Source organism: Orycteropus afer, unplaced genomic scaffold, assembly GCF_000298275.1.
Source record: "Orycteropus afer afer isolate SDZICR_OR568_19922 unplaced genomic scaffold, OryAfe1.0 scaffold00104, whole genome shotgun sequence".
In the NCBI taxonomy this organism is placed as follows: Eukaryota; Metazoa; Chordata; class Mammalia; order Tubulidentata; family Orycteropodidae; genus Orycteropus; species Orycteropus afer.
The window spans coordinates 461048-473875 of NW_006921691.1; the positions used below are offsets into that span (position 1 = coordinate 461048).

The window sequence follows — 12828 nt, forward strand, 5'->3', positions numbered from 1 at the left end:
GGGAGCTGCTGCATTGTAAATTTTGGTCAATGACATGAAACAAAGTATATGTGAACTGCTGTATGAAAAGTGATTTTACTCTGTAAATCTTCACCCAAATCAAAATAAAATTAAAAAAACAAAACAAAACAAAAAAGAATATATCCATTCAGTAGTCCAGTGAACCCCAAACACAATAGACCCCAAAAGAAAACACCAAGACATATCATCATCAAACTCACCAAAATCAAAGACAAAGAATCATGCGAGCAGCACAGGAAAAACAGAAAGTTACCTAAAAGGGGTAACTAATAAGACTAAGCTTGGATTTCTCAACAGAAACCATACAGGCAAGAAGATAGTAGGATGGTATATATAAAACACTGAAAGAGAAAAATTTCCAACCAAGAATTATGTACCCAGCAAAATTGTCTCCCAAATATGATGGTGAAATTAGGACATTTCCAGATAAACAGAAATTAAGGGAATTTGTTAAAACCAGACCAACCTTACAAAGGGATGCTAAAGGGAGCCCTTTGGACAGAGAAGCAACAACAGCCAACAACAACTGACCATTAACACACATGATGACATAACCCAGAAACCAACCCAGCTATGGAAGTATCCACAGTAAATAAGCCTACAAGATTGTAAACAGGGAACCAGAGTCACCAACTGACAAATGAGGACAACTACAAACCAAAAAGAGGGAAAAATATCTGTGTCATTACAGAACTTCTAGATGATAGGGAAGTCAAGACAATGGACTGTTCTACACTTGGGAAGAAGACTATATAAATCACAGGGTAACCTCAAAGAAAAAAGATAAACCTTCACATCAAAATAAAAAAGAGGACCAGCATAAATAGTCAGCAAATACTAAAACAATAGCAATGAAGGAAGTGATAACATGATTCATAAACAAAACAAGCTTGGCGTAGAAAATTATATGGAACAAAGAAATCGACACAATGAGAAAGCACATGACAAAAATGCCAGCAACAAATTCATGTGCCAATAATTACTTATCTGGCAAGGGACTTATCTCTAAGATTGATGGAAAATTCCAATGCCTCAACACCAAAGCAATTAACAATCCAGTTGAAAAATGGGCAAGAAGACATGAATAGACACTTCACCAAGGAGGATATTCAGGTGGTCAGCTAATACATGAAAAGATGCTCACAATCATTGGCCATCAGAGTGATGTAAATCAAAACAACAAAGAGATACACCGTCTCACCCCAGCACTGATGGCAAGGTTCAATGAGACAGAAAATAACAAATGCTGGTGGGGATGTGGAGATATTGGGACTCTCATACACTGCTTGTGTGACTGTGAAATGACACGACCACTGTGGAAAGCAATATGGTGATTCCTTAGAAAGTTGGAATTGGAGGTACCATTTGACCCAGCAATCCCATTACTAGGTACAGATCCTAGAGAGGTAAGAGCCAGGATAGGAACAGATACGTGCACGCTCATGTTCATCACAGCACTGTTTACAATAGCAAAAAGATGTAAACAACCTACGTGCCCATCAGCAGAAGAGTGGATGAACAAACTATGGTACATACACGTACTAGAATGCTATGCAGCACTAAAGAATTATGTAGAGTCTGCAAAACACCGCATAATATGGATGAACTTGGAGGACATTATGCTGAGTGAAGTAAGTTAATCACAGAAGGACAAATATAGTATTAGTTCATTGTTGTGGAGGTTCAAGGAAAGGTTTATATATGGAGGGAAACTGTCTTTGTTGGTTGCCAGAGGTGAGAGGGGAGGGTGGGAGGGGAGGGGAGGGGACACTGCAAAAAGAAAAAAAAATGCTTTGAGCCATGTCACTTTAGTTTTGTGTATTTCACTATACATGAATTATATTTCAATAAAATGCATTTAAAAAAATAAATAATAATAGCAATCATCATCATTGCCATACTAATACTAGGAATAAAAATAATTTAACCAGCAGAGGTTCTTGACCATTTTTTGTGCCATGGATTACTTTGTTTTTGTTTGTTTGTTCTTTTCCCAGTCGTATTTTGAATGCCTAATTTACCTGTGAAAAAATTGGCCAGTGAAAACCTTATGAATAGTAGCAGAATATTGTCTGATACAGTGCCAGATTATGGGGCCCTCAGGTTGGAAAAAAACAAAATCAAATCCCCGCCTTCGAGTTGATTGCAGTCATAGAGACTGTAAGTCGGAATTGACTCAGTGGCAGTGGGTTTGGTTTGGTTTTATTTTCCAACCTGAAGGCTTCTCTTCCAGCACAGTATCAGACATCATTCTGCTGTTCATAAGGTTTTCACTGGCCAATTTTTTCACAAGCAGATTGCCAGGTCTTCCTTCCTAGTATGTCTTAGTCTGGAAGCTCCACTAAAACCTATCTACCATGGGTGACTGCTGGTGTTTGAAATAGTGGTGGCATAGCTTCCAGCATCACAGCGGCACACGTACCACGGTATAATAAACTGACAGATGAGTGGTGGATTAGCATCGTAGGCTTTAAGTTTGGGAGAAACATAACTTTCCCTATGTATATATTGGATTTCATTAAAAGTAAATTACTCCATTTCTATTCTAGGAAACCCAAGGAAACACATAACATCTTTAAAGAAAGCTGTAGATATGACCTGCCTTGGAGAACCATCTCTTTATAATTCGTTAAGCATGGCTATGCAGACTCTTAAGTTAGTAATTTATATTTATTATTTATAATTGATTTAGAAGGGTTTTTTTAAATGAGTTACTAACGTTACTCCTATGATCCTCTATAAACTCAACTCTAAATTATTATTTGGAAGTTAAAATATAAAATGACATTTATGATTTTTAGTGTATGGTTCTTTGATAATTTTATTTTACATTTTAGTAGGTGAAGCACATGCTTAAGTGTTTTAGAAAAATATAATTAAAACTAATTAAAATATAATTAAAAGTTTAGAAAATATAATGAAAACTGTAGTATGGAAATATATTGATGAAAAACTATTTTATTTAAAATGGATTATTTATAGAATTTAGTGTGATATAATAATTTTGAATCAGCTGTATATTTATTAACTTTCATTAACTTGTTTTATAATACATGTGTACAGTGATAATAGGATCAACTATATAGAAAATAGCTAAGAAACGCAAAGGAAGTATTCAGTGTAGCTAAAGCACCCATGGGGGTCTCATGAGTCGGAGTCAACTTGATGGCAAGGAACAACAAAGCTCATACATTTCACCCCTGGATAGGTTGTCCTGACTGACACTTTATGTCTTTATATAATAAATATTTTTCTAATTTTGAAGTAGATGAGAAGGAAGTGATGTATATAAAATAGGTGTAAACACAGTAGTAGCAGCGTACATAAATAGTAGCTGAGAGCCTGACAATGAAGATCTTAAGAGGAAAGCTATAAAGCTGATAAATCGCTCCCCAAAGCATAGAAATCCCTCTTTATTATAAGGGCAAACAGCTTACCACATCTTAACACCTACTCCCACCCCCAATAAGCTATTGTTTAGTTAAAATGATATACAAAGATTACTTATGATTATAATGACTGAATCATCAAGAGATTAAGTTACAGTCTTTAAGAAAGAAGTGTGTTACTGTTGTTAAGCCACTCATATACACTTACAAGTTGAGTCAATGTGATGTTGCCATACTTCCCAGTGTATACTTTAGTCTGTGAATGAAGCAAATCTACTAGAATGTAAGCACTGTGATGTCAGGAATATTGCTGGACATATTTGATTCTATCTCCAAGATCCTAAAAGAGTACTCAGTAAATGAATAAATGAATTGATACAAAAGAAAAAATGTATAGTTCATTTTAGAAAATTTACATTAAAGCATTTAAAATATATTCACAATTCATTCCCTTCCAGTGCTGAAACAGATAAGGTGTTCTGTAGTCTAAATGTGTAAACCATGTGTACTGTTCTTTCTAGGTATAGTTTATATTAATATAATTAGTTATACCTAATTGGAGTGTATTTTATCTTTCTTTAGACACATGCCAGGACATACAAGTAGAGAAGTCTTGATCATCTTTAGTAGCCTTACAACTTGTGATCCATCTAATATCTATGATTTAGTCAAGGTAGAACCATACATTTCTTTATAATCAAAACCAAAGTTTTAACTCTAAAGAGAATTCTGTAGTGAATTTGATACTAGATTTCAGAGCATTCTTTCTGTTTTCAAATGCATTAATTCTTAAATGTTTTTCTTCTCTCTCTTGCCCACCTCAACCCTCTGTCTACTTGGACTTTGTGAAGACTCTCAAGGCAGCTAAAATCAGAGTGTCTGTAATTGGATTGTCTGCAGAAGTTCGGGTCTGCACCGTCCTTGCTCGTGAGACTGGTGGTATATATTCAGAACCTTTGATACTTATTCATAATCCCTGTGTAAGAAATTACACTATTAATTAATGTAGTTGGAATGTTTTAATGTGCTTTTAAGCTACTAAGTTTATACCAGAGATCATATCCTGTAGTCTTAAAATATGGTTGTCACCATTTATTCTACAAGATACCATCCTCAGTGCAAGAAAATTTTTTGTTTATGTGAATATTTAGAGGGAGTACTAATTCCTGGAAACTTAGAAATTTCACTGTATGTAATGCTTTGTAAAGATGTCATAATTTGGCTATAATTAAATTATAATTATACTAATACCTAGAGAAGTCAATTTATAGATGTACTTAAATGAAATTTATAAAATGACAATTTAGCTTAAATCTTTATTTTGAAAATACACATTTTCAGATGATATATCTTTTACAGAATTACATAGAAATTATAATTTGTTCTTATCTGCAAAGCTGATTTTTTTTCTTTTATTCTTTATTTTATTAGGCACATACCATGTTATTTTAGATGAAAGCCATTACAAAGAATTACTAACACATCATGTTAGTCCTCCCCCTGCCAGCTCCAGTTCTGAGTGTTCACTTATTCGTATGGGTAAGTATTTATTCTGTGTTATTTTAAAATAGACATTTTCTGTATTTATTTTGGTTCTTATTAGGTTTTGTTTTTTCATTTGCACAAATTGCCATTTTGACATTTAAGTATTTTTTTTCACTGTAATATGTTATAATTAGAAAACAAATAGTGCTTATTGATCAATTTTGGAAAATACAGAGAAGTAAAAAGAAAAATAAAAACTACCTGTAATCCTGTCACCTAGAGAACACCACTGGCTTTCTTTTATTAAGGCTAAAAAGGTATAAAGATGCTTTGCCTACGGAAAAAACATTTGTTATATTAAGAAATTTTACAAATAAGCTATAAAATTCTCTGTACTGTATGATCCATGCTGTGCAATAAACCTATGCAAAGACAAAAAGTTGGAGGGAAGTACACCAAATTGCTAAGAGATTTTTGGAAGTATGGGGGTAGGTAGGATGATGGATATTAGATCATTTGAAAAATTAATTTTCCAAAAATTTTATAACCCTTTCTCAGTCACACAAAACAAATATATTTCTGGATGGTCATTTCTTTTATTTATCTGTTTTGATATGTAGGTAAATTTTTAATTTTTATATAGTAAAGTCTCTTTTCTTTTTTGGTTTCTGCTTTTCCTAAACTTGTTTTCAGAATTTAAAAATATGTACAAGGAGCAAACTACATGAAATATTTGGATATTCCAACATTTAAACATACAATTATATTCTTACATAAAGGGAAAGTGAAATATGTAATACAAGCTCCAGTTGTATCAGAAACTATTTAAAAGTCATAAATTATTTTTCTTTTCAAAAGTAGTATATGATAATGTTATTAAATTAGAAAATACAGATATTAACTTGAGAATCAGAAGTCATGTGTATGTATAGTCAGATCTTTCCTATACTTTTAGCTTTTCTATGGTTTGGATTTATAGTCACTTTTACCATAAGCATATCAAAGAAACTGGAAATAAAATTTTTGTACAGTCTTTCTAGTAGGAACATTTTAGAGTCCTAGTCCTAGAATTCTGCTATTTGCTTAGAACTGAAAGTAATACATTTTCTTCTGTGAAGGATTTCCTCAGCACACCATTGCTTCTCTTTCTGATCAAGATGCAAAACCGTCCTTCAGCATGGCGTAAGTAAAGACGTCAAAATCATCAGTGATCATCTTTTACATTTTTAATTCCTTACTGTAAGTTATAAATTTTAAAAATGGGCTTGAAATTAATTGACTGTTATAAAATATTATGTTTTATGTAGCTATCAAAATAAATGAGAACTCTATATACTTCATGGAGTGATATTCAGGGTAGATAACCAAGTAAAAGAGCAAGGTAGAGAAAAGTGTATGGTATACTGCCACTCATCTAAGGAGACAGGGAGGAGGGTACCCTAAAACAATGCAATAGAGATAGTAGACTATTTTGTAGCTCTTACATATTTGTTTATATTAATAATAAAAGCAACAGTAATGGAAGTATAAAGCAAAAATGTTTTTTAAAATGATCACCAGTGGGGACAGGCTGTGGGGAAAGGCAGAGGGATCAAGTATAGACTATAGAGTTCTCTAAATATACCTTGTTTGGAAGTTTATATTTTACATAATCATAAAGCAAAATTACACTTAAGAATGAAAGTGTAACAGGGACAGGATTTGTCTTCTGCCTTAAACAGCCAAAAAAAAAAAAAACCACACAGAATATATAAAACAACAGTTTTCAGACATTGGACAATAAGCAGTACAGGTAATGATCCTTGAGGAAGAAAAACAAATGAGATAAGCCCTGTGACTGTTACAACATAATCCCTGGAAAGACTTTCCAGGTTGTTGTTGTTTACAGAGGGAGGACCCAAATAGAGCCCAAAAGTCTTGCTAGTTGAAGAAATAAGTTCAGAGTTTAGTGGAGGCTGAGATGCCTAGAATTTGCAGGGCACAGTATAGGAGAGGAAACAGTTGCACAGAGAGCTGTCTGGAGATGTGCAGAAAGTTCCCCTTGAGTTCTTAGCTGAGCATGGATCAGCACGTGCATGTCAGGAGACTACCAGAGGCAGGGGAAAGAACCACGGAGAGGAGCAGGCAGAACAATCTCCAGAGCTTACACAGGGCAGGACTGGTTTGCGTTGCCACTGTGTGGAAGAACCTCTTAACATAAGGGACATTGGATAGAGTCTACAATAATGGAACCAAAGTAACCCCAGACGGACAGTTGGCCTAGAGCAGCTAATGAAGCTTAAAAGCAAATTTTGAATAGATCAAACTATTTTCAAGTAACTTAACTATATTCCATATATATATGGATTGACACAGCGGCTGCAACAATGGACTCAGGTATAGCAAGTATTGTGAGGCTGGCGCAGGACTGGGTACTATTTCATTCTGTTGTACATGAGGTCACTATGAGTCGGAGCCAACTCAGTGGCACCTAACAACTACTAACTATATTCCAAAAGAAAGCTCCCACATATTTAAAGGGGTACAAAAAAATCCAGCATTCAAAGCAAAGCAAAATCCACAAGGTCTGATAGCCAACCAAAAGGTACTAAGCATGTAAGGAATTAGGAAAAATATGAACCTAACAAGGAGAAAAAGCATTCAGTGGAAACATACTCAGAAATAACACAGTAAATAAAATTAGTAGATGAAGACATTAAAACAGCTATTGTAAATAAACTGCATGTTCAGGAAGGCAGAGGAGAACATGAGCATGGTAGGAATAGATATGAAAGACAATAAAAACCCACATCAGACTTCTGAAGATGAAGAATGAAATATCTAGATGAAAAATAACACTGGATTGGATTAACAGCAGATTTGACACTTCAGAAGAAAAGATTGGTGAGTCAGACAGCAATAGATAAATATTCAAAATAAAAAGAGAAAGAAAAAAAAAGACCGAAGAATGAACAGAAGTTCAATGAGCTGTGGACAACTTCAAGATTTTAATACCAATGTAGCATACTTTCTTTAGTTCTATTCACATGTTTATATATCTCTTTCTAAAAGTAATTTTTCCCCCACAGGCATTTGGATAGCAATACAGAACCAGGGCTTACATTAGGAGGCTATTTCTGTCCACAGTGTCGGGCAAAGTACTGCGAGCTGCCTGTGGAATGTAAAATCTGCGGTAGGAAACCCATTATCATTAACCAAAAAATTAATCTTAAATAACTGTTTACCTGTATTGCTGCTAAAGTAAGTGTAAATGTTGAGTTCTGTCCATACTTTTGTATTTAATCTGTGAGAAGAGAAATAGATTAATGTCTTCATTGGATACCAAGTATTTTACTTCTAAGAATAAATACAGCATTCTAGAAGATTTTCCAGAGTCTTTCTCTTTCCGGAAAAAATGTATTATTTAAAGGCAATGCAGTAGATTTAGTAGATACTTTTGTAACTTTTACATTCACAGAATAAATATATGTAAGTAGAATGGGGAATTAAAGTGATAGAATGATAGAATTGTATTTCATCTAAGCCAAGAAAGATCACATAGTCATTTAGTGACAGAACTAAGACTCTATCCTGGAATTTCCTTTTATGGTTGCAGGTGAACTGAAGGAATGACTACCTGGAACCATAAAATAAGTTTGAAATTTTTTGTCAAAATCATAATCATTTGGACTTGTTAGTGGTTGCCTTTAGGAGGTGTAGGCTATTAAGCATGCCTCTTTTTTATGTATTAGGTCTTACTTTGGTGTCTGCTCCCCATTTGGCACGGTCTTACCATCATTTATTTCCTTTGGATGCTTTTCAAGAAATTCCCCTAGAACAACATAACGGAGAAAGGTATATGAGTTTTGATTAATTTATATATCTGTTGTAAGTGGTAAATGTTATAGAAATGTTTGAATTGATTGTTGCTACACTAAAAAAGAGTTATATTAACTTGCACAAGATTACTTCTAATTTAGAAAATAAGATGTAGAATGCCTTGGTTATGACTGAAATAACTCATTATTAAATCAGTGTGTATCTCCACAACCTATTAATTTTCCTAAACATATCCATGCATAGTAAGAATGGTAATGTGCTGGTAAATCAGTTCTCCAAAAAAAAAAAGGCTCTGATTTTTAGTGTTTGTTGATTTTTAGCGTTTGTTACTTCTGTGGGTAAATACTCCCACCATAGCTGGTTTCTAGCTACCAGCAATTTAGCAGCCAGCTCTCAAAATTCCTGAGTATTTAACAATTCACTCTCTTGATCTGGTCCAGTCCAGCTTGAGCATGCCAGTGAAAACAAGAGACTGATGTAACATAATTGATCAGTATCCTGGACATTAATAAAACCTTGTATTTTTATTAATCCTATTGCTGTGAAATCTCACTAATAAAAGCTGAAGGTAGAGATTGTTAATTTGAGTTATAGAATAGATTAGAGAAATGCAGACTTAATAGTTTGAAGAACATCCAGGATTCAGGGACCGTGCTAAATACTTACTAGCTAACATAATTATGTACCTATCTACTTTGCTTTTTACACTTAAAAATATTCGTTGGAAATAATTTCATATAGCATATTTAGATCAATTTCATTCTTTGAAATTGTTACATATTCCATGGAACTGTCATAGTTTATATGACTAGTTGCTTCCTGTTGGATATCTAGAAGGTTTCTTTTGCTATTAGCAAATAATACTTACATCTTTATCTTTGAACATTTGTACAAGCATGTGTGCATGATAATAAATTCCTCTTTTGTTTTTCCTTTGGAAACCTCCATCTTTCTCTCCTTCCCTTCATTCCTCCTTCTTTTCCTTTCTTTTTTTGTTCCTTATTAGCTTAATGTAAAACCCATTGCCATCAAATTGATTCCAAGTCATCGTGACCCCATAGGACAGAACAGAACTGTCCCTGCATGATAAATTCTTACAGGTGGAATTGCTGAGTTAAAGATTACATATATTTGTAAACTTTGATGATATTTCAAAATTATCCTCCAAAGATACTTCATTTGCTCTTTTTCCACACTTGGACAACCTTACGCATTATGAAACTTTTTGATATTGGACAGATCTGACAAGTCAAAACAAGTTGAACTTATCAAGAGGAGATTTAGACAACTTGGGGAAAAGGTGGGGCTGTATTAGTGATTGAAAAAAAAAAAGAAAGAAAAGCCCTGTTTATCATCTTAGCAAGAATTGAAAAAGTTGCTCAAATAATTATCTGTAGGCCTTAATTCTCTAAGAGAGCCCCAGTTGAGAATGAATGCTAAACTCTGTGCATGTATAATCTTGATAGAAATAAAAATTAAATTAAAAAAAAAAGTCAGACATTAGGCTGTCAGTTGACCTTGAGACATATTATAGAATTTTTTTTAAATGATTAGTATTCTTTCTTTCTCTTATTTTTAATTTTTGTTGTGATTTGGGTGAAAGTTTACAGAGCAAATTTATTTTCCATATAGCGAGTCATACACATTTTGTTTCATGACATTGATGGCCATCCCCACAATGTAACAGCCCCCTTCTCTCTTCCTTCCTATAGTTACCTCTTCCCTATATCCTTCTTTCCTGTGTATTCCTGCACCTTGAGCTATCTCCAGTGCAACTACTGCCCTTCTGAGCTCCCATGATTGATTGTTCTAAGGAGTGTGTCTATCTGGTGTAAATGTTACTCATTTATGCCTGCTTATTGTTTGGCTGGAAGCCACAAGTAAAAATTACTGATATTCTTTACTCTTTCTTCTAAAAGTCATATGTAAAAGATAATTACTTATTAATTAACTAGTTTTAATTACTAAGAAGGAGCCCTAGTGGCTCAGTGGTTAAAGTACTTGCCTACTAACCAGAAATGTCATTGGAACCCACCAGCATCACTGCGGGAGAAAAAATATGCTTCCATTAAGTTTCTAGCCTAAGAAACCCTGTGGTGCAGTTCTCTGTCTTACAGGGTCATTATGAATTGGAATCAACTCAACAACACATAACAACAGCAACAGTTATAAGATTTTGCTGAACTTTTTTTTATGAGTGACTCTAAACAATGATTCATAAACTTTCTTTTTCAGATTTTGTTATGGATGTCAGGGAGAATTGAAAGACCAACATGTAAGTTTATTTATTTTCTAAATATTAAGTAATATATAAGAAATACGAAGGAAATGGTATTATAAGAAGTTTTCAATAGGTTATTCAAAAGGAATTCTGGTGGTATAATGCCTAAAGCATTTGACTGCTAATCAAAAGGCTGGCGGTTCAAACAAACTCCACCAGCCACTCGGCAGAAGCAAGACTGGGCAATCTACTTCTGTAAAGATTACCACCTTGGAAACCCAAAAGGGGTCACTATGAGTCAGAATCGACTCAGTGGCACTGAGTTTGGATTTTTTAGGTTATTAAAGGCCAGATTCACACCAGGTTATTCCTTAGAAGTATAATTACAGTTGAATTTATAGAGATGAATTGGGAGCAAAATAAATAGTTTCTATATTCTAATTTTGCCACAAAGATATTTGAGTACTTTAAACTGTCTTCTATTTGCAAGCTAAACTACATTTAGTTTAGAAGCATTAAAAGTTTTTTTCTCCATATTGTACTTTAGGCTTTGTCAGAACTCACTTTGAAGTTATCATTTAAGGTGGCCACCGATAAAAGGTGATTTCTCCATTGTGCCAATGAGAAAATATTTTGTAAAATTTTTGAAGGGGGTCTATTTGAATGTATAAGCTTGTATAGATGCAAATAAAACAGATGACTGTCTATTTTAATTTCTTTTTAAATTTAGCTATATGTCCATATTTAAAACTATATAACGTATTAACTAGAAGTATTGCTTATTTATTCCTTTCACATTTCATAAGCAATTGTATTAAAATTTTTTACTTACCTCTTTGATATCGGTAACTTCATACTCGTGAGAAACACTTTTTTAATAACAACAGTTTTCAAGGACACATCATCCTTACTTCTGTGTTGTTGGAGATTTAATAATTTTTTAATCTGTTTATGATGATGACCCTGGAAATTTTACGCCAAGCCACAGGTTGCCATATATGTAATACTATAGTTTTATTTGTCTTATATTTGTCATGTTCTTCTTTAAAGGTAATCGAAAGGAGAAACAGATTTTGCTATTGTGAAGTTATTCCCTAGAAATCCAGCTATATCTTTGTTAAATTTTTGTGCTTATCTTTTTAACTGAATCAGTCAGGTGATTTCTTTAAGCATTCAAAACTAGCTCTGATTAGACTTATGTGTTACTTAAAATAGTTAATTTAGAATGAAGTAATTGAGAGTGCCCTATAATACAAGAGACTTAAAGGACTCAAAAAATAAAATCATTCCCTTATTTCAGTAGGATAATTTTGTGTGGACGGGGAGGAAAGTGTATATCACCTTAGATTTGAGGGTATATAGTGTATTGGAGGTAATAGGTGAGGAAAAGTAATAGGATATTAAAAAGCAAAGCAACTTGAATGTTTTCTAGATCTGCTTTACTTAACTTTTTGGAAATTACTTTTTACTTATTCACTTTTCTTCTTTTCACTGCAGGTCTATGTTTGCACTGTGTGCCAAAATGTTTTCTGTGTGGACTGTGATGTTTTTGTTCATGAATCTCTCCACTGTTGTCCTGGCTGTATTCATAAGATTCCAACTCCTTCAGGTGTTTGAGTCCAGCATATAGTACCCATTGTACATATTAAAAAGAAATTCGCAACTTTAAATTAAATGATTAGAATTAAAATCATTTATGATTAAAATAGAAGAAACTCCAGTTTCAACGTAAAGAACAATTCAAAAGGGAAATATAAGAAACTTCATGCTGAAGGGCAATGTACCAAATGTGAGTGACCAATATGGCAGCATTGAAGATGAGAAAGACATAGAGAGTTACATGGGCAGTACAGACAACAAATATGAACCCCTTTGCATATACAGTACTGAGTT

At 33.6% G+C, this 12828-nt stretch overlaps 1 protein-coding gene across 1 annotated transcript in view; it reads left to right on the plus strand.

The window, feature by feature from the left end:
• GTF2H2 (general transcription factor IIH subunit 2) overlaps nucleotides 1-12552 on the plus strand; it is a 38772-nt gene extending 26220 nt beyond the window's left edge. Inside the window, exons 7-15 of the mRNA XM_007943323.2 lie at nucleotides 2571-2676; nucleotides 3993-4083; nucleotides 4262-4349; nucleotides 4842-4949; nucleotides 6014-6077; nucleotides 7964-8067; nucleotides 8627-8729; nucleotides 10950-10989; nucleotides 12433-12552. Of these exons, the coding sequence (XP_007941514.1) occupies nucleotides 2571-2676; nucleotides 3993-4083; nucleotides 4262-4349; nucleotides 4842-4949; nucleotides 6014-6077; nucleotides 7964-8067; nucleotides 8627-8729; nucleotides 10950-10989; nucleotides 12433-12552 (824 nt within the window). The remainder of the gene's footprint in view (nucleotides 1-2570; nucleotides 2677-3992; nucleotides 4084-4261; nucleotides 4350-4841; nucleotides 4950-6013; nucleotides 6078-7963; nucleotides 8068-8626; nucleotides 8730-10949; nucleotides 10990-12432) is intronic.
• Nucleotides 12553-12828: the final 276 nt, after the last annotated feature.